At 42.6% G+C, this 22,675-nt stretch overlaps 1 protein-coding gene across 1 annotated transcript in view; it reads right to left on the bottom strand.

Annotated features, from left to right (window-relative positions):
* Nucleotides 1–22,304, bottom strand: part of LOC111971221 (rhophilin-1-like) — a 66,054-nt gene extending 43,750 nt beyond the window's left edge. Inside the window, exons 1-4 of the mRNA XM_070445995.1 lie at nucleotides 22,075–22,304; nucleotides 21,729–21,818; nucleotides 10,712–10,827; nucleotides 4,565–4,693 (exon numbers count right to left, since the gene is read on the bottom strand). Of these exons, the coding sequence (XP_070302096.1) occupies nucleotides 4,565–4,693; nucleotides 10,712–10,827; nucleotides 21,729–21,818; nucleotides 22,075–22,107 (368 nt within the window). The 5' untranslated portion in view covers nucleotides 22,108–22,304. The remainder of the gene's footprint in view (nucleotides 1–4,564; nucleotides 4,694–10,711; nucleotides 10,828–21,728; nucleotides 21,819–22,074) is intronic.
* Nucleotides 22,305–22,675: the final 371 nt, after the last annotated feature.

Below are 22,675 nucleotides of genomic sequence, written 5' to 3'. Positions count from 1 at the left end.
CAGAGTCCAATGGCGGAGAGCTTTACACCACCCCAGCAGACGCTTGGCCTTGCAAATGCTGATCTTAGGCTCGTCTGTGGCTGCTCGGCCATGGAAACCCATTTCATTAAGCTTCCGATGAACAGTTCTTGTGCTGACGTTGCTTCCAGAGGCAGTTTGAAACTTGGTAGAGTGTTGCAACCGAGGGCAGATTTTTAAGCGCTTTTATTTTGTCAGACAGATCTGCAGCATACTTATGCTTTTTAGCTAGGCCAGCCTGCCTTACTAAAGACTGTACAGTATGGTGAGCACAGATAACATTGTCTGGCTGGCTAGCTACTACTGCCTCAGCAGAGATGCGATGACTTTAAAAATAATAAAGTCAACTCTACACAATTGAAATATTGTATTATTTCTTAGTAATTTCCCATTTTTCTATTGAGGTTTACAAAATGTGGACCTGACAGAGACAATGGAATAATTTTCAATGTTTTAGCAATTGAATGTTCACTATTTTTGGCTTTGGAATTCCCATGAAAAAGCTCTAAAATAATTTTAATGGCAATTTTTCATAATGCATTTAAAATGTTTTTTTTTTTTTTTTATCAAAACCATGATTGTTTTTTTACTAATGGAACCGAACTCAAAAAGAACTAGTCGCTCAGCACTACTGTAACGCAGCCAGTCTTACATTCAAAACTTTTAATTGTGCATACATTTTGTTTCAAGACATCTTTCATCACAAAACCATTGATCAAAAATATAAGTTTACTGTGAAATATATTGAGTACATTGGTTTAAAATCACCAAAAGACAACATAAATTACATCTTCTCAATTTAGTTATTCTAAGAACCAGTTTATCCAATAGCATTGCCCTGTGAATGTATTAAGCTACAGTAAATTACGCTGTTTTCACATTAGGCAATAACAGTGCTGTGTTCGAGACCACCTAAAGTGAGACCAATTCAAGACCAAGAGCGGGACGAGAGAGTCCAAGACCAGAAAAATGCAAGTCCAATGAGACCATGATTGTAATTTTGTCAAATCGCCACCATAATAAGAGTTCAAAATTTCAAAGAGCGCTCCGTAAGCTACGCCCCAGTGGGCACAGCTAGGCATGTTGCACTGAGGACAGAGGAAATACTCACATTTTACACAATGGCTCCGCTGTGGTTCTGTGTAGCCTAGATATGCAAATATATTTGAGATCAGTGTATTGCAGTTAATTTCGTCTGACTTAAGTCAAATATCTTTGGAGTAGTAAACATGGAGCCAACAACGAGTCCCAGACAGTTCGCAAAAGATCATACCAAAGGGGGCATTGTTTACTACGCTATGTAAATTATTGGGATCAAGTATTTGGAATATATTGAGCTCGTTGACAAAACATACCATGGGACGCCTTTTCATACAAAAAAGGTCCGCGGTGGGTCTGTAAATGATGTGATTATAGACAGGTGTATAGCAGTGAGTGTCATCTATTAATTTACTCCTATAGTATTTCGAAGTAGAAGCCATATCAGGCAGGGAAACCAATTGTTCTCACTTTATGATAGAACATTCAGATGTCTGCCTGACTGTGGGGCTCTTTACCGGAATTATTTTCAACAAAACTACTTATTTTGCTCAAATAGAAATATAATTAAAATTGTGTTTACTTTGAAGAGACGGGCCTACAGTATGGGGAGTGGTTTACGGAGCGCTCTTTGAAATATGCGCTCGTTTCCATTAGGCCTAGGTCCAATAGGTTCGCCACTGCGTAAACATGTCTAATATAGATGACTGAATGGAAGCTGACAATTAGTTTTTTTACTCCTATCGTCTCAGGAGAACTTACGGGAAAAACATCCAAGCCTGACATTGTGCCCAGTTTATTAGGTACACCACCCATCTAAACTCAGCAAAAAAAAGATGTCAACTGTGTCTAATTTCAGCAAACTTAACATGTGTAAATATTTGTATGAACATAAGATTCAACAACTGAGACAAACTGAACAAGTTCCACAGACATGTGACTAACAGAAATTGAATAATGTGTCCCTGAACAAAGGGGGGATCAAAATCAAAAGTAACAGTATCTGGTGTGGCCACCAGCTGCATTAAGTACTGCAGTGCATCTCCTCCTCATGGACTGCACCAGATTTGGCAGTTTTTGCTGTGAGATGTTACCGCACTCTTTCACCAAGGCACCTGCAAGTTCCCGGACATTTCTGGGGGGGGGGGGGGGGGGGGAAATGTCCCTAGCCCTCACCCTCAGATCCACAGGTCCCAGACGTGCTCAATGGATTGAGATGCGGGCTCTTCGCTGGCCATGGCAGAACACTGCCATTCCTGTCTTGCAGGAAATCAGACAGAACGAGCAGTGTGGCTGGTGGCATTGTCATGCTGGACGGTCATGTCAGGATGAGCCTGCAGGAAGGGTACCACAATGAGGGAGAGGATGTCTGCCTGTAACGCACAGCGTTGATTGCCTGCAATGACAACAAACTCAGTCTGATGATGCTCTGACACACCGCCCCAGACCATGAAGGACCCGCCACCTACAAATCGATCCCTCAAGAGTACAGGCTTCTGTGTAATGCTCATCCTTCGATGATAAAAAAACAAATCCGACCATCACCCCTGGTGAGACAAAACCGCGACTCGTCAGTGAAGACACTTTTTGCCAGTCGGTCAGGTCCAGCGACGGTGGGTTTGTGCCCATAGGCGACGTTGTTGCCGGTGATGTCTGGTGAGGACCTGCCTTACAACAGCCTACAAGCCCTCAGTCCAGCCTCTCTCAGGCTATTGCGGACAGTCTGAGCACTGATGGAGGGATTGTGTGTTCCTGGTGTAACTCAGGCAGTTGTTGTTGCCATCCTGTACCTGTCCCGCAGGTGTGATGTTCCGATCCTGTGCAGGTGTTGTTACACATGGTCTGCCACTGTGAGGATGATCAGCTGTCCGTCCTGTCTCCCTGTAGCACTGTCTTAGGCGTCTCACAGTACAGACATTGCAATTTATTGCCCTCATGCCTCCTTGCAGCATGCCTAAGGCACGTTCACGCAGATGAGCAGGGACCCTGGGCATCTTTCTTTTGTTTTTTTCCCCCAGAGTCAGTAGAAAGGCCTCTTTAGTGTCCTAAGTTTTCATAACTGTGACCTTAATTGCCTACCGTCTAAGCTTTTAGTGTCTTAACGACCGTTCCACAAGTGCATGTTCATTAATTGGTTTATGGTTTCATTGAACTAGCATGGGAAACAGTGTTTTAAACCCTTTACAATGAAGATCTGTGAAGTTATTTGGATTTTTACGATTATCTTTGAAAGACAGGGTCCTGAAAAAGGGACGTTTCTTTTTTTGCTGAGTTTAGTTCCAGGACAAACCCCCCTTTGCCTCCAGAACAGCCGGAATTCTTCAGGGCATGTATTCTAAGGTGTGGCATTGAAACTTTCTGGTATCAAGGGACCTAACTTGTGCCAGGAAAACATTCCCAACACTACCGCAACCAGCCTGTACCGTTGACACCAGGCATGATGGGGCCATGGACTAATGCTGCTAACGCCAAATCCTGACTCTGGCATCAGCATGATGTAACAGGAACCAGGATTCGTCGGTCCAGGGAATGTTTTTAAACTCAATTGTCCAGTGTTGGTGATCGCGTGCTCACCGGAGCCGCTTCTTCTTGTCTTTAGATGATACGAGTGGAACCCATTGTAGTCATCTCCTGCAACAGCCCATCCTTGACAAGGACCAACAAGTTGTGTGTTCCCGAGATGCCGTTCTGCACACCACTGTTGTACTGTGTCATTATTTGCCTGTTTGGGGCCCGCCTGTTAGCTTTGCACGATGCTTGCCATTCTCCTTCGACCCCTCATCAACTAGCTGTTTTTGCCCACAGGACTGTCGCTGATGGGATGTTTTTAGTTTGTCGCACCGTTCTCTGTAACCACTAGACACTGTCGTGCGTGAAAAGCTTAGAAGGCTGGCCGTTTCTGAGACACTGGAACAAACCGGCGTGCCTAGCACCAACAAACATATATTTTAACCTTTATTTAACTAGGCAAGACATACCATGCTCAAAGTCACTTGTTTTCCCCCATTCTAACGTTCAATTGAACATCAATTAATAGCAGTCGGATTAAGTAATAGTAAAATGTCTTAAGAATATATATTATTCTAATGTGAGCATTGTATTGTGAAAGGCAATTACATTATATGAACATGTATTGCAATGCGAAACATGCATTTCTTGATGAAACACTGATTACGTTTGGTGAAAAAGTGACTGTATGATTGTGTGTTGTACTTAGTCAATTGAAAATGTGCTTAGTTTTGAAACGACTACCTTTTAGATGATCTGTTTTGAGTTTTGTACGAAGAGTTGTGAAAATTGCACCAAAGTGACTGAACAAAAATTGTAATGAGTCTAAATCAAAGGATTTGCACCACTTGTGACCCTGAGCTTCAGCTGGGCTGGATTACTAGTGCCTCATTACTAGCATACCAGGCCACTCATTAGGCTATAATTAAAGCAAATAGGCCATCAGCGCATTGAGCGTTCACACACTCCACCTCGGTGTGTGTGTGTGTGTGTGTGTTACCTCTCTGTCTGGTAGACCTCCATACTGCTGTTGAGTTCCTCTAGTTCTTCCTTCAGTAGCTGCAGGTTGGAGTTGACAAAGCTCAGCTCTAGAGCCACAGTCTCCTTCACTTTGTTGTTAGTGGTGGCTCTGCAACACACAAATACATTCATATGAGACACCCTACCTGAAATAGGAGGATGTACTAACCAGACCATGAGTCTCTCATCATTGTCACCTTGTGATTTTTATCCAGCTCAATCCGGTTCGACATAGTTCTGAATGGATGTACAGTAGCTCATACATCCTGTATTTACTGAGAAAAGGGCCTACTTCTACTTCACTTTCTGGGGCCCCAAGCAGTTTGGGACAGTTAACACAGCACACTACACACAATCCAATTACAGTACACACATTTTTTACTACTACCCCCAATACACACCTTCACGTAAAACACAGTCAAGAGGAACCCACTCAACCCAATTCTGTGATAAACTTGGGTGAGATAGCTAGTCCCTTTTCCAAAAGAGGATTAGGAATCAACAAGAGCGAGTCTTTCAAGGACAAGCACAACACAAACATACCTACTACATGCGACTTGTCCCCTATTATAAGGTTATCAATCACATTTAAACAACCTCCGTCCTTACACACACACACACCTTGAAGCACGCATCGGTGACTCCCTATCCTCCTGCCCCACACAGGCTAATCCCACGTCAGACCTAATACCCTCCTCTCCTCACCCCAAAAACATACACATCTCTCTCTCTCTCCAGGACAAGCCAGTTTCAATCTGATTATGGTTAGCTTTAAAGGCTTGCCATGTATCCCGCTTCTCTCACACACACGCTTCCACGCATGATCTACAACAGACGGAAAAGAAACAATCAAGTACTGCTGTTAAACTGTCTGATACCACCAGTGTATAATGTGTGTGTGTTGAGTGAGTCACAATGGTTATTTTACTCTGGGAAAAATATAAGGGCCTGTGTGTGCTCATCACTTCAGTTAAGTCACAGTCACACCACCCCCAGTAAAATCCCCTGTATTGCTCTGATTTCCAGCAACGAACTGAGTGATGTCATCCCCTACAGGATTAGACTCGTTACTGCCGCTCGCAGTCTTCCTCACTAGAATTCCTTTCCCATAGTAGACACACTGGCCTGTTAAACCAGCATGACAGCACATAATATGAAGCTCTAATGAGATTAGAGCTGACCACAATTATTCGACTGGTTGATAGACTGTTGGTCGACCAAGATTTTTTTTAGTCGAGCAGTAGCAAATAAATAAATAAAATACACCCCCCCCAAATTCGGAAAGTGTTCAGACCCCTTGACCTTTTCCACATTTTGTTACGTTACACCCTTATTCCAAAATGTATTCTTATTTTTTTTTCTTCCTCAATCTACACACAATGCCAAAGCAAAAACAGATTTTGAAATGTTTGCACATTTATAAAAAATAAAACTGAAATAGATTTACATAAGTATTCAGACCCTATACGCAGTACATTGTTGAAGCACCTTTGGCAGCAATTACAGCCTTGAGTCTTCTTGGGTATGACACTACAAGCTTGGCACACCTGTATTTGGCGAGTTCCTCCCATTCTTCTCTGCAGATCCTCACGAGCTCTGTCAGGTCTCTCCAGAGATGTTCGATCAGGTTCAAGTCCGGGCTCTGGCTGGGCCACTCAAGGACAGACAGACACTTGTCCCGAAGCCACTCCTGTGTTGTCTTGGCTGTGTGCTTAGGGTCATTGTTGTCCTGTTGGAAGGTGAACCTAAGCCCCAGTCTGAGGCCCTGAGCACTCTTGAGCAGGTTTTCATCAAGGATCTCTCTGTACTTTGCTCCGTTCATCTTTCCCTTGATCCAGACTATTCTCCCAGTCCCGGCTGCTGAAAAACAACCCCACAGCATGATGCTGCAACCACCATGCTTCACTGTAGGGATGGTGCCAGATTTCCTCCAGACGTGACGCTTGGCATTCAGGCCAAAAAGTTACATCTTGATTTCATCAGACCATGGAATCTGGTTTCTCATGGTCTGAGAGTCCTTTAGGTGCCTTTTGGTAAACTACAAGCAGCTGTCATGAGCCTTTTACTGAGGAGTGGCTTCYGTCTAGCCACTCCACCATAACGGCCTGATTGGTGGAGTGCTCCGGAGATGGTTGTCCTTCTGGAAGGTTCTCCCATCTCCATAGAGGAACTATGGAGAGCTGTCAGAGTGAACATTGTGATCATCCCCGACCAAGGCCCTTCTTCCCCGATTGCTCAGTTTGGCCGGGCGGCCAGCTCTAGGAAGAGTCTTGGTGGTTCCAAACGTCATCCATTTAAGAATGATGGAGGCCACTGTTCTTGGGGACATTCAATGCTGCAGAATGTATTTTTTATTTGCAATACATTTGCAAAAATGTCTAAACCGGTTTTTACTTTTTTTTTTTTATTATGGGGTATAGTGTGTAGACTTATTTTATTTAATACATTTTAGATTAAGGCTGTGACTTAACAAAATGTGGAAAAAGTCAAGGGGTCGGAAACATTTCCAAATGCACTGTATAAGAGCGGGATCTCGTGTGCCATACAGTACCAGTCAAGTTGACACTCATTCAAGGATTTGTCTTATTTTACATCGTAGAATAATAGTGAAGACATCAAAACCATGAAATAGCACATATAGAATCATGTAGTAACCCCCCCAAAAAATGATAGTCCCACTAAACGCAAACCAGATGAGATGGCGTATCACTGCAGAATGCTGTGGTAGCCATGCTGGTTAAGTGTGCCTTGAATTCAAAATAAATCACAGAAAGTGTCACCAGCAAAGCACCCCCACACCTCGACCATGAAGGCCTGATTCACGCAGTCTCCTCTGAACAGTTGATGTTGAGATGTCGGTTACTTGAACTCTGAAGCATTTATTTGGGCTGCAATCTGAGGTGCAGTTAACTCAAATGAACTTATCCTCTGCAGTCTTCCTTTCCTGTGGCTGTCCTCATGAGAGCCAGTTTCATCATAGCGCTTGATGGTTTTTGCGACTGCACTTGAAGAAATGTTCAAAGTTCTTGACATTTTCCGTATTGAATGACCTTCATGTCTTAAAGTAATGGACTGTCGTTTCTCTTTGCTTATTTGAGCTGTTCTTGCCATAATATGGACGTTTATATGGTCTTTTACCAAATAGGGCTATCTTCTGTATACCACCCCTACCTTGTCACAACACAACACAACTGGCTCAAATGCATTAAGGAAATAAATTCCACAAATTAACTTTTAACAAGGCACACCTGTTAATTGAAATGTATTCCAGGTGACTACCTCATGAAGCTGGTTGAGAGAATGCCAAGAGTGTGCAAAGCTCATCAAGGCAAAGGGTTGCTACTTTGAAGAATCTAAAATATAATTTTTTGTTTACAACATGATTCCATGTGTTATTTCATTGTTTTGATGTCTTCACTAATATTCTACAATGTAGAAAATAGTCAAATAAGAAAAATGTTTGCAGAGCACACAACTTATGCTAGACTTGGTTCATTTCATTCCATTTACGAGTTTAGTTAATTTAGTAGTCTTTTGTTTGGAGCGCTCCTGTCAATGTTGAGTAAGGACACACACCATATAAGTAAGCCAATAAATGCCCATTTGGGGATCTGACAGTATTTCTGATTGACTTAATGCACCACCACTAATGAGCTGTGGAGCTTCTCAAAGTAATGTTTTCTTCACCTCAAAACAGCATGCCTGTTTTTACATCCACAATTCCTCAATCCATTCGAAAAATCTTTTCAGCTCTCTCCCTTTCGATAACCACTCAGTGTGAAAGGGAAAAATGTCATGCTCTGATCCAGTGGAAATGTCATAAAATAAGCCTACTCAATGGCACAGAAACTCTGGGGCCCAGAATATGTTATACAATGTTGCAAGGAGCTTCAGGTCAGACTGAAGTTAATAGTTGATACAATGTTTCAAGTTTGTTGCAGACAAACCATACATAGCCAATAGGATTTTAATAGTTTTTTTCAGGATATGTTCTACCCGCAGGCAGCAATGTTTTTATGTTGGCTTTATAGGCTATTTTTACATAGTTGGCAATAGAAGATACTTTTTAGGTTTATAATTTACATTTAGATAGAATTTTGATTAACCACATGACAATGATTTTGAGATATGAAGACGTTATTATAAATTAAATGAAACAGTTCCATGAAAATGTGCAAATGAAACACATAACTGGCATGCAGATCAGTAGAAATGGTAAGCTACATTGGCTCCTTGTGTAGCCTATTACCGGCAACTTCAGGCGAGCAATGGCAAAATCAGCAAAAGCCAGTCGGAGCAGGATGAGAATGGTCGGGACAAGTTAAGTTTTTTTTTCTTCTGGTTATCTTGATCTCTGGCTCCCTCGAGTCATTTGGGTCTTATTTCATCAAACAGCGAGCTTAAAGCATCAGACAAGCTCAAAACATATTTAGTTGATTATATAATTGAAAAACATGGATATATTTGCGTATAGTTGATTATATATGGAAAAATAAATTGGTCGAAAGAACAGATTACTTTCGGTCAACTTTTTTTTTTTGGGGGGGGGGGGGGGGTCGGGGATAGCCCTAAATGATACACCCCTACCCTATTCTCCCATCATCCCTCATTAGCCTGTCACTTCATTCCCCTCCTCCCCCGAGCTCCTACCAACACAAACCAGTTTACTGACAACTCATCATCCACGATGATCAGTCGGACAAACACACACACGTTTGTCCGACTGGCTTTGAACCGGCGTTTCCTGCATGATGCCAAAATACTATGTGTTAACCCACTGAACTAAACCCTCGTCTTCCAATGACAATCAGCGATGAGATTCCTGCAGACAGCTGCCCTCCCTGGGAATCCCTCTGTTTCTGCCTGGGAATGGAAAGATGCAGCAGCGGGCACAAAGCCTGTTGATTGGTGGCTGACTGGGGGTCTATTTGTCTCTGTGACCTAGTCCCAAAAATGGGGGAAGGGCTGGGTGCTGCTGGTGGGTGTTATTACCCCCATCCCCTAGTACTCCCTTTTTAATGGTTGTCTCTCTCAAGCCAAGCTGCATATTCAGAAGTACGACAATGTGATTCATGTCCTAGCCTGAATCAACCCTGTTAACCATGACTCGACTATAAAACGCTAGTGAAAGGGATACAGGGTGCATGAAATCTCTACTCATTCAATGACTAATCTTACTTGCCATCTTTCTCAAAACACAATTACGTCGGGCAAGAAAAAAAAAAGAAAAGAGRTTGACACACAAACAGGGGAGGATTGGTTCTTTCAATTAGCTTGATGTTGTTCTAGGCGTTTATCTTATTAGATAACGACTCAGCCAAACAGACCACTAAAACAGAAGAATAAAGCACACTGCTATAAGTACGTCCTACTTATCCTCCCCCTTATCATCATCATCTCCTCCTCCTTTCAGATGAATATGGATGTTAAAGAGAGACAGTGTCCTATTGCGCCACCCCTCAGACCAATCCAATACACCATGTCCTTCAGTGGCTCCCACACTACTAATAAGTGTAGGATAAACTTGATGAAATAAGAGTTAGGGAGGGGGGAGAAGAAAAGGCAGAGGATCAAAATGATGCTAATGCTCTTGAGATGGTTTGGTTTGATGCACTTTAAAAACCTAGCTCAGCTTTGATGTCCTGCCACCAGCTACTTTTCTGGAAAGAAAAAAAATAAAAAATACTTTAAAAGGAGAGAACGATAACAGGCTGTATTATAACTGTTCAAGTTCAGCACAGGTCAAAGAGAGTGTGTGTGATTTACACTTCTGACAAAATACACTTGAAAAATGAAGGTGGAACATAACAGGAATCAAACCTGCGGACTGGCAATACACAAAACCCCCACACCATGGGACAAGCAGTGATAAAAACAGGATGGTGTGGGTTTTGGAGGTGTTCCCCATACACCCGAAAATAGTTGTATTTCCATCTGCTAGTGTTTGTATATGATAGAGCTCAATGTTTCCACAGGTAGTAGGGCTTGGGGTTCCTTTTTCCACCACAGGGAAGGGAGTGGATGCCCCCCAGAGCTGTGTACACACAGGATCAGAGACAGTATTCGACCACTTGTACAATGACCTGTCCCTTCCCTCACCCCTACCCCTGCCCCCACCCCAGCTCACCTGAAGAGATTTTCAGCCCCGGCCCTCATCCTCATCTCCTTGTTTATCTGCTGGTTGATACGAGCTCTACGGTGCTGCAGCTTACTGCGTTGGGTCTGGGAACAGGGATCACAACCCTGGAGAGAAAGAAGGGGATTGGAAGAGAGATTGTGGTTAATGCATAACATGCTAGAACACAACATATGTCTGTATCGCTTCTTGCTTGTGTCTAACCCCTACGTGTAGTTCACATGCCTTTGTATATTAGTGTGTAATAAACAAACTGTACGTAAAGAAGAGTATTCCTAGCCGAACAGGTAGGGGTTGACGGACTATTCAGTACATTACACAAACCTGTCACAGATACACCTGACTGAGGGAGACATACACCGGAGCACCTGGTTAGCTTCCCTCCCTGATTAAGTATGGGTGACTAAGACCACCTGCCTCCATCAGTTAGGATCAAATATCCTGTTGTCAATGTAGTAGGCTCTCTGTGGTGATGGTTGCCAGGAGACCGAGCACCAGCAGATCTCGGTCGGTAGCCTGCTGTGAGGTAAGTCCTTAGACGTCATGGTCTACAGAACAGAGGAGACTTGAAGACCTCTTACACCTGACCTTTGCCTACCACACACACACAGGCACTAAAAGTTACCAATGCTCTTTTTAATACTGTAACTTCGTCACCACACCATGTCATGTGATCAACTCAAGGTGTGGCTCTGTGCCTCTACACGTGTTATTCAGTTACAAGCCCTACACCTTCACATATGATCTGGAACTGAGGAAAGGAGTAGACCATATGATCCATGATTATGCAGAGCGCACTAATGGAAAGGCTCAAATGGGCTCTGAGATCACAGCTTAGAAGACACATGAAGCTGGGAAGAGGGTTTAAAAAAAAGGTGTGCAATCACTATCACTGTTGAGGCTGGGGTGCTGCTATGAGATCAAGTTTAGACCTAGATCTAGACTGTACTAGTGACTAGGATTACATTTTGGGAAATATTCAGAGGTGGAAACTTTCCGTGGGAATTAACGGGAATAAAAGGAAATATGCAAATTAATATTAATACCATTTAAATGTGGTTGTTTTTTGCATTGGATACATTTACCATGTCATATGGAGACAAACAAACCTTTTACCTTATACGTAGACAAATGCAATTTATTAAATCCTTCCAATAGAAAAAAAACAAAAGAAAACACTTTAGTTACGAACTTAACTTTAATTAAATGAGATGACTCTTCACATGGGATGATTTCACTAAACAACAAAAGGGAATATTTAATGATCCATCGCATCTCCCAAAAACATTTTCAACAAATATCTGTAAAATGATAGTCTAGACTACTAAAGCTTTGGTTGTCTTCCTCTCAGGCTTCCATGTCTTCTCCCTGGACCTCCTCAATGTCCACCTCTTGAACATCAGACTGAGGCCTCATCTTCACTGTCACTTTCCAACCTTGTTGAGGATGGCTTGTTGTCAGGCTCAAAAAGCATCAAATTTGCCCAGTTGGCCACAAATGTTTCAACCCTATTGGTCAGCCTGTTGCGTGCTTTGGTGTGTGTGTTCCCAAACAAGGACCAGTTACGCTCTGAGACGGCTGATGTTGGTGGGATTTGGAGGATTATGGAGGCAACAGGGGAAAGAGCCTCAGATCCACAAAGTCCCTTCCACCAGGTGGCTGAGATATGTTGGCACGACTGCCATATTGCATCTCCATCCAAAGCCCTTGCTTGGAAGTGTACTTTTCCAGGCTGCCAAGAACTGTGCCCTCAACCAGGCCAAGGTGGCGAGACACAGTAGTGATGACACAATAGGCCTTGTTGATCTCTGCACCAGACAGGATGCTCTTGCCAGCATACTTAGGGTCCAACATGTACGCTGCAGCGTGTATAGGCTTCAGGCAGAAGTCTTCACGCTTTTTGATGCATTTCAGAACTGTAGTTTCCTCTGCTTGGAGCAACAGTGAAGTGGGAAGGGCAGTACGGATTTCTTCTTACATCTGCAAGCAGAGTCTGAACATCAGACAGGATGGCATTGTCTCCCTCAATCCTACTGCTATAGGTTTCAGGAGTTTCAGGCTGCTTACCACTCTCTCCCAAAATACCTCATCCAGAAGGATCCTCTTGATGGGCCTGTCCATATCGGCAGACTGATATGGCCATTTCTTGGAGCCTCCTTCCCTTCCAGGAGACTGTCAAACATGATGGCAACACCACCTCAATGGGTGTTGCTGGGCTGCTTCAATGTGGTGCTCTTGTTCTTCTCACTTTGCTTGGTGAGGTAGATTGCTGCTGTTGGATTCTGGAGTAAACTTTGAACATTGTTATACTCAGAGTATAGGAACATTAGTTACACAAGAGACATGAGGGGTGAGTGCAGGAAAAACAATTGCATGTGACAGTATTGATAAGGGGAGAAACCGTTGAAGGCTCATATCACTTAGTTCCCTGCTTAGCAAGAATGATGCAATGTTTAGAGATAAGGAGACTCCCCCCAAAGTGGGGTATGAATACCACCACGGGGGAAGCCATGTCTGTGTTTGAATTACAGCTGTAACGACCCTTTGGGAAGAAATACATTTGGTTAAGCTTCTCTAGTGTGTGAGTTATTTACTCTGAAAAATAAGAACTTAACACTGCTATAACTTGATGACCCTTCACATACCTAACCATTTCCTTGGCTCTCTTGTAGAGTGTATCCATTGTTTTCAGTGCCATGTCGTCCTTGAGAAGCACATTCAATGCATGAGCAGCACAGCCAATGGGTGTGATTGTGAGGATAGGACTCCTCCACTTTAGACCAAGCAGCTTTCATGTTCGCAGCATTGTCTGTCACCAGTGTAAATACCTTATGTGGTCCAAGGTCATTGATAACTGCCTTCAGCTCATCTGCAATGTAGAGACCAGTGTGTCTGTTGTCCCTTGTGTCTGTGCTCTTGTAGAATACTGGTTGAATACTGCACCTCGAATAGAAGTAGAGGGACTTTTCTCAGAGGTTGCTTGCTGTGAGTGTTGAGGGAACTTTATGCACTTGGCCAGATGATTCTGCATCTTTGTTGCATTCTTCACATTGATTTGGCACAGTATTTGCAAATGTACACAGCTTTTCCTTCTACATTAGCTGCAGTGAAATGTCTCCACACATCAGATAGTGCCCATGGCATTTTCCTGTAAAGATTAGGAAAGAAATTAGTAAAAAAAACTAAAACAATTCCCTGTACAAAAATTGCTAAGCAGTTAATTAAACAGCTCCTTTGTAAGATACGTTTTAAAATGAAACATGTATGGAAACAAGTGAATTAACACTCCTCAGCAGGCTCAATCAAGCCAAAACCCACATGGTAGCAACAACTAACTAGCAGAAACTGTTAACAAGTTAGAAATGATTTAAAATCACACATTACTGTAGGCTACTATTTACTAGTTAACAAAGAAATTGTCATAAAATATATTCACCCCACCCAGTATAGTAATCAAAACTTACCAGAAAACACGTAGTCCTTGGCTCAGACAGTGTAGTAGTGTGGGCTCAATAGCATCTAATTAGTGTGCAAGATCTTGAGAATCAGCTGTACATGTGATAGAAGAGTGCACTGCACAAGTGATGGAAGAATGCACCTTGCATGCAGAGGGTTGAAATTCCATTGAATTGGGGATAGTTTAAACAAAATATGCCACAAGACCTAGACCTTTTGTGTATCCCACAAAAAAAGGTTAACTGTTATAAGCCAACTTATTTAATTTAAGCAAAATTCCCCACATTTCCGGGAAAATGCAGGAAATTTACCAGAAAGTTTCCAACCCTTTGGAACCCTACTAGTGACCAATGATGCTGCTGATGATTAGGGAATTTCATGTGACTTAATTGTCATGCAAATGGTCACAGTTAGTGTCATAGATGTGACAATTCAGCTTTTAAAACTATTACCAATATATACCCTCATGTAAAAAATGTACTTATATTGGGTAAACTACCTACTTTCAACCCAGAGACATTTGCCCAGTAGTATAAAGTACTTTACTATTAATATTTGACAACTTTAACTTTACTACATTCCTAAAGAAGATTATGTACTTTGCACTCCATACATTTTCCCTGAATGTACTCGTTACATTTTGAATGCTTAGCAGCAAAGGAAAATGGTCCAATTCACGCACTTATCAAGAGAACATCCCTGGTCACCCCTACTGCCTCTGATCTGGCAGACTCACTAAACAAAAATGTCTGAGTGTTGGAGTGTGCCCCTGGCTATCTGTAAAAAAAATCTATAATATATATAAAATATATATAATAAGTGTGTCTGGTTTGCTTAATATAAGCAATTTGAAATGATTTATACTTTTACCTTCGATACTTAACTATATTTTTGCAATTACATTTACTTTTGATACTTAAGTACAGTATATTTAAAACCAAATACTTTTAGACTTCTACTCAAGTACCATTTTACTGGGTGACTTTCACTTGAGTCATTTTCTATTGAGGAATCTTTACTTTACTCAAGTATGACAATTGCGTACATTTTCTACCACTGCATATGCCAATGCTACAGGTACAGTTAGACATCTGATTCCACTGTAGTCAGATAACTGAAGTACAAGATATGTACAGTGCATTCGAAAAGTATTCAGACCCCTTGCCTTTTCCCACATTTTGTTACGTTACAGCCTTATTCTAAAATGTATTAAACAAATATTTTTCCTCATCAATCTACACACAATACCCCATAATGACAGTTTTTGCAAATGTATTAAAAATGAAAACAAATACCTTATTTACATAAGTATTCAGACCCTTTGATATGAGACTCAAACTCATGCACATGTGCATCTTGTTTCCATTGATCATCCTTGAGATGTTTCTACAACTTGGGAGTCCACCCGTGGTGAATTCAATTGATTAGACATGATTTGGAAAGGAACACCTGTCTATAAGGTTCCACAGTTGACAGTGCATGCCAGAGCAAAAACCAAGCCATTAGGTCGGAGGAATGGTCCGTAGAGCTCCGACACATGATTGTGTCGAGGCACTGATCTGGGGAAAGGTACCAAAACATTTCTGCAGCATTGAAGGTCCCAAAGAACACAGTGGCCTCCATCATTCACTCCATCACAGTGGCCAGTCTTAAGTAAAAAAAGCACATGACAGCCCGCTTGGAGTTTGCCAAAAGGCATCTAAATGACTCAGACACCATGATAAACAAGATTATCTGGTCTTATGAAACCAAGATTGAACTCTTTGGCCTGAATGCAAAGCATCACATCTGGAGGAAACCTGGCACCATCCCGACGGTGAAGCATGGTCATGGCAGCACCATGCTATGGGGATGTTTTTCAGCAGCAGGGACTGGGAGACTAGTCAGAATAGAGGGAAAGATGAACAGAGAAAAGTACTGAGATATCCTTGATGAAAACCTGCTCCAGAGTGCTCAGGACCACAGACTGGGGCGAAAATTCACCTTCCAATAGGACAACGACCCTAAGCACACAGCCAAGACAACGCAGGAGTGGCTTCTGGACAAGTCTCTGAATGTCCTTGAGTGGCCGAGCCAGCTTGTAGAGCCATACCCAAGAAGACTCGAGGCTGTAATCGCTAACAAAGATACGTCAACAAAGTTCTGAGTACTTATGTAAATGTGGTATTTCAGTCTTTTATTTTTAAGACATTTGCAAAAAAAATTTAAACCTGGTTTTGCTTCGTCATTATGTTGTACCGAGTGTAGATTGATAAGGGGTAAAAAACAATTTAATACATTTTAGAATAAGGTTGTAACTAGTGATGCACCGTCATGACATTTTTGTCCGATACCGATATGTTACTTGCCCCAAAAAAACAATACCGATATTTAAAAGTTTAGCGGCCATTTAAGCATTCTAGTACACACACACTGACACAGCTGTCTAAGACACTGCATCTCAGTGCAAGAGGCGTCACTACAGTCCCTGGTTCGAATCCAGGCTGTATCACATCCGGCAGTGACTGGGAGTCCCATAGGGCGGCGCACAATTAGCCCAGCATCGTCTGGGTTCGGCCAGGGTAGGCCGTCATTGTAAATAAGAACACACACCAAACTGACCAAAAGTTATTTTGTTGGCATTTACGTATGTCCCATTACCAGTAAAACATAAATCGAAAACCTATTTCTTTCACTTACTTGCTGTGCTGTTTCATTGTTCATTTGTTCAGTCATTTCATTCTCAACCAGGATTTCTATGGAACGCTGTTTGGGTCTTCGCGTGTCAAAAAAGATACGTCAAATAACACTATTTGACGTGTCAAATAAGCTTGTTGACCAATCAGGACCTGAATATGACTGCACGTTAGAGATGAAACGGTATGAAAATGTAATATCACGATTATAGTGACCAAAATTATCACGTGATCAGTATTATTAAAATGGGCTAGAAATGTGACCACTGGTAATGAACACTCCCTCTGATGGCACGCTGGTTGCTGGGATGCACAAAAGCATCCTGGCAACCCTGGCAAGGTGAGGCAGGTCTGATGCATGGTCCCCGCACCACACCAGTGGATCCTCTTCTGCTGGAATGGGTGGCAGAGACAAGTAGACCTTGATCTCTTCTTTCACTCGGTCTTCTGGGGTGGTCAGAATCTGACCCTCTTCACCTCTCTGCTGCTTTGTTGAGGTAATCTTTCTTAGCAACCCAGCCAGGCCTTTCCCCTCCGATACTGCTGTGGGAGTGTTGGTGGTGCTTTGTGGATCTTCCTGGACACAGATGTCAGTGTCAACTTTTGCAGCCTCAGGTTCATCTAAAAAGCTCCTTTTGAAGTGGGGGTCAATGAAACAAGCCATGTGCATGACTCTTTGCCTTCTCTRTGTATCTGTTAAGGTCTTCTCTCATTACCCTCCTTGGCCAGGGATGGCTCCGTATCCTTTTCCACCAGAACATCACGGGTGATGTGGTCCAGGACAGGCTTGATGGCTGACAGTGTCACTCGTGTCTGAGGCAAGTGCATCTGTAAACTTGCTCAGAGGTTCAAGGAGCTGGCACAGTTGCTCCATGACACTTGTCGGCATCCTTGGGCATCAGATGCCATGTTCCTCTTTCTSCAGCCAGTGTCGCAGACTGGCTGCTGTTGGCTGATGAAACGCTAAAGCATCTTGTGTGTAGATCCCCATCAGGTCACCACATCATGGTTTACAGCCTTCTGTGGCATGTTGAGGGCAGCTTGCTTTTCTCTCAGTTCTCCCCTTCTCTTCCAGCTCCGTGAGAAGCCTTGGACCAGATGATGGCAGGCCTTGACTGCTGTGTCAACTCTCTGAATTTTCAGAGCCTTTGAGATGGCCAGGTTCAGATTATGGCCAAAGCACCCAAGCCACAGATCTGGCAACTCTTCAAAAGCCTTGATCATGTTTGTTGCGTTGTCTGGTTATGCAGACCATTACTTTCTTGTTGCTCCCCCACTCTTCCAGCATATTATCAAAAAACTCTTGTGAGCCGAGTTGATCTTCTGGGAAGAACCGTGTTTCCAGGCAGTTTCATTCCAGTTGCCAGTCTGGGGTGASGTCATGGATAGTGAAGCTGATGTAGGGTTGACCACCCCTGCTGTCACTGGTCCAGAGGTCAGTAGTTGTAGCAAACCATGTGCTTTTGAGCCAAACTTTTTCCAACAATCATCTTTAACCTGGTTGTACAGGTTTTGGATTTCAGTGTTGGATAAGAATGTTCGTGATGGTACTTTGTTGTGAGGCACGGCAAACCTTCAGCCTCAGAAAGCCAGGCCTCTGAACAATTTGAAATGGCATCATGTCCTTTGCAATGTAATATTAAAGGGTTGCAGTGAGGTTTTGAGTATGTTTTTGATGTGGGTGCATAAGCAGCCTGCCTTTTAAATGATTGCTYGAGTGTCTGTGTCACAACTGTAGATGAGGGACCAGTAGCATCAGTGGGTTTGCCTGCTGCATGCCCACTCTGTAAACAAGGTAATAGCAAATGTATTATTTACTACTACTACGTCACACACAATATTCTGTTGCATTTGAGTATATGCAATGACCCCATGCACAATTTACATAAATACAAATGGTCTTAAGACCGTGATAATTATTTGGCTCATTGCAATTACTGACAAATACAGGAGTCTTGTATGAGTATATAGTGTTTCTCCTGTTGGAACACTTTCACAACCAAGTCGACAACTGACGGATTTTAAATGAACAAAATATATGTTGGTTGGGTGACTAAACAGCATAACGCGTTATTGTGTGCAATGGGCGAATAGTCTGGAAACACACAACGCATACAGCAGAACAACGTGTAGTGTTTTAACAAGAGTAGGTAACACTGAAAGCTTCGGTTTACATTATTTAYAAGCTATTAGCAAGTTAGACAGAAAAACCATGAAATGTTCCCCCATTTCGAAACCCCACATCATGCATTGAGCTAAAAGTTAACTTCATTATAAAGTAGTGGGTGGTGGTCACGAAGATCACTCAAGAGATTTGAAGTGTTGCTGCCATTTCGCAGCGATATACATTTTTTGCATGTTCTGCAGACAGGGTGACCATCTTCGATTAAGTTTCCCTCAGCACTCTTGTAAAACCCAAAATACGACCACACTTCAGATTTGGTCCTCTTAGAATTCTGAAAAAAATCTCCTGAGTGCTGTCACTGCCTTGCGCCATGTTTTCACACAAAACAAAACCTGCGTTGCATGAGTAGACTGATATCCCATTTCATTGATCCCCAATCCTTAGGTAAAGCTGTACAATGCAATATGAATGTCAATACACACAATAGGCTGACTGGGGAGGTGATTTCACACAGTCAGTCCCGCGAAAAGAGCTACAACGCTAATATTTGCATAAACCCTTCACAGTTGCATTCTGTGGGTGTCAGAAACCTCCTTTATTTTGTCACCGAGTAGACTGATACACCATTTCACATTCCAACCTTGTTTAACATTCTCTAGTCTAAATACGACATGATTCCACCAATTGTAACCTCCTTTATTTTGAAGCCAAACAGCAAATTCCACTAATGTGCCTAATTCTTATTGTGGCTAGCTTCTCACCACATAACCCGGTCCGGTCGAGCATCACTAGCCAGATGAAGCTAGCTGGCAGCTTATAACGTTAGCTTTGGGCAACATGGTTCAGTAGCTGGCAAGCAATTTATTTTCATTAACTGAAGTTCAATTTCAATAGGCGAACAACAAGTGTCTACCTAGCTAATACTTACTCACAAGGATTCCTAAATCATTGCTAAGAATAATGACAATGACTGCAGTTTCTACTGGTCATTGTTTTCAGGCTGGTTGTATTGGTGCTAGCTAGGTACCAAGCTAAAGCTAGCTAGCTACCCTAGAAGTTGCGGTCGAACAAATAATGCTTTATTACCAACGCGCTATTGTAAACACATCGTTCATGGCCGGTGTTTGCAGAATATTTTTGTACAGCTTTGACAGTGCAACTGATAGTAGTGGTGGCGCTTGGCTTGCATGTGCATATTCAGAACACACAACATTCTATAATAGAACTGTTATTTGACTTGTGAAATTAAAAGCTTATTTTACTCGTCAAATAGTGTTATTGTCAAAGTGTTATTTGACGTGTATCTTTTTTGACACGCCAAGAACAAAATGGCGTTCCATAGTATGTTGTGAAGCTAATAGCAGTGCCGCTATTACTGTTTTGCACATCGGGCCGATACCGATGTTGGCATTTTTAGCTAATATCGGCTGATTCCGATATGTTCACCGATATATTGTGCATCCCTAGTTGTAACATAACAAAATGTGGGAAAAGTCAAGGGGTCTGAACACTTTCCATGTCTTCATCATGTAGGCCTGCAATTGTCAGGAAATAAAAATAAAATGACAGCTGATGGTCAGAGGCGATAGGACAGCCACACGCTGCTTTTAACTGGTCATCTGCATGGTGTGTTTAGTCCTTAAAGCCACCTGACTAGGCTCTTACTCATACAGTACAGAGAAACAGACCACAACATGGAAGGAAAGGCCATAATAGGGTATGCTAACCCCAAAATGATTAACTCTCTCTCCTTATTCCTCCCTTTTTCTCACATAGCCAAGCCAACCTTCTCCCTCGATCTCCCTTTTCCCCCCTCACCTTATTTCACTCTCCTCTCTACTTCACTCTCCCCCCTCCCTTCATCCCTCTCTCTTAGTGAGGTGTTTGTTCTGTGAGTGTGCGCTCAGTAATCCTCAGAGTGCTTGTAGGGATTAAGGTGCTAGCCTAGCCATGCTTCAACCCCCTGCCTCCGGGATCCTGCTCCAGCTCAGCCATACTACAACCCTCTAGCTCCAGCCTAGCCTGAGGAGAGCCTCAGACCGAGCTCTCCTAGATGCATGATGACTTCAGAGCAGCAATGTGATTGGTCAATAATCAAATACATCTAGGGTGTGTTGTATGGTTTTCAGCTCTAAAACACATTAATTGCATGACCTGACACAAAACATGTTGGGAAAAAATTACACAAATCATGTTTTGCCAACACAGTGATTGTGTTAAAAGTTCACAACATGTGCCATCCCTAACAAGACACAGGGATGTGCTAAATAACATATTTTATAAGTGTACCCCCGGCCAGGGGACAGCAGGTGGTGGAAAGGTGTAACCTGGCTCTCCCAGCAACATCCCATCAGTACGATATCTCCCCCTGGACAGCATCCTGCTACAATCTACCCCCCATGACCCAACAGCAGCCCCCCCCCACACACATCCCCACCAAGTCAACAAAGGTATATCAACATAATGGAAACTCAATGCAGGACCAAGATAGCCCTCAATGAATATGTAATCAGTTCAGTAATTAAACTTGGTCTATGCAATGCGTGTCAATTCTAAATAACTGAACGGTGCATTTCATATGGTATTGATAATGTGGAACACCTAAGCATTATGCATTATGAAACTGAAAACTAGGCCAAAATAGTATTGTCCTGTTCATAACAAATACACGTCCCAATGGAAAATGTACTTCAATATAAACGTGTGTTGGTACAGTATCGTGTTTTTCTAGCTACAACTGCGTACCGCTCACCTTTCTGATACTCCCGTYGTGACTCCCCTGCTCCATCATCGGTGCGGGAAGCTCCAGCTCCTCGTCCGAGCCAGCGTCAGACATCTCCGGCTCTCTATAATAGGAATGCCCAAAGGCCGTTTATTTAAACAGAATAAAAACCACCACTTTTCCCGTTATACCCTAGCCACACCTACTACCAGTTATTGTCACGGTATTTATTTAGCTAGCATACCGTGTTTGAACTACATTGAAACTAGAAACAAGTGAACTGGGACTGAATGGATGAGCTCGTTCTGGTAAGCAGTTTGTTTAGCATTAACTTACCAAACATTGTACCACACAACTAGACATCTAATATGCACACTTGCCTTGTCGCAGGTTCTTCTCCCATCCTCATCAAGCCAGGACGCTAGTAGGCAACTTGTTGAACCAATACTTTTGTAATTACAAATGTCCACAGGCCAGGGTCTCTTACGGTGGATGGGTAGTGAGAAAAATAAACACAGAAAATAACCAGAACAAAACAACTACTATCTGTTCCGCAAGACGTATTCATTTACCTCTACCTCACCAAACCCTTGAAGAGAAAAAACCAAACCCTTGAAGAGAAAAAAAACTTGCGGCGTGGTCTTACCCTAGGAGGCGGTACATATACATGAAAAATAGCCAATGACATAGCACTCCTATTGATTGACGTTAATGTTGACGAATCGAAATATTATATTTCTCTTGCTGACAGGTAACACTGTCCAATTGTGAATCCCATGGGCGGTGACAACATTTTGGAATTATAGTTGCCCATAACAACGCCTAGCCATAGAGGAAAAGAAAACCTGGAGTAGTAAGCAACTCTGAAAGAATTCACTAAATGGAATCACGAGGGGCCACGAAAGGACATGGATAGGTTTTGGTAATTTCGTCATTTAGGGACCTAAACCAAAGATGATCTATATATTGCCTAAAAC

Source organism: Salvelinus sp. IW2-2015, linkage group LG13, assembly GCF_002910315.2.
Source record: "Salvelinus sp. IW2-2015 linkage group LG13, ASM291031v2, whole genome shotgun sequence".
Taxonomy (NCBI): Eukaryota; Metazoa; Chordata; class Actinopteri; order Salmoniformes; family Salmonidae; genus Salvelinus; species Salvelinus sp. IW2-2015.
This window is presented reverse-complemented; position numbering and strand designations above follow the sequence as displayed.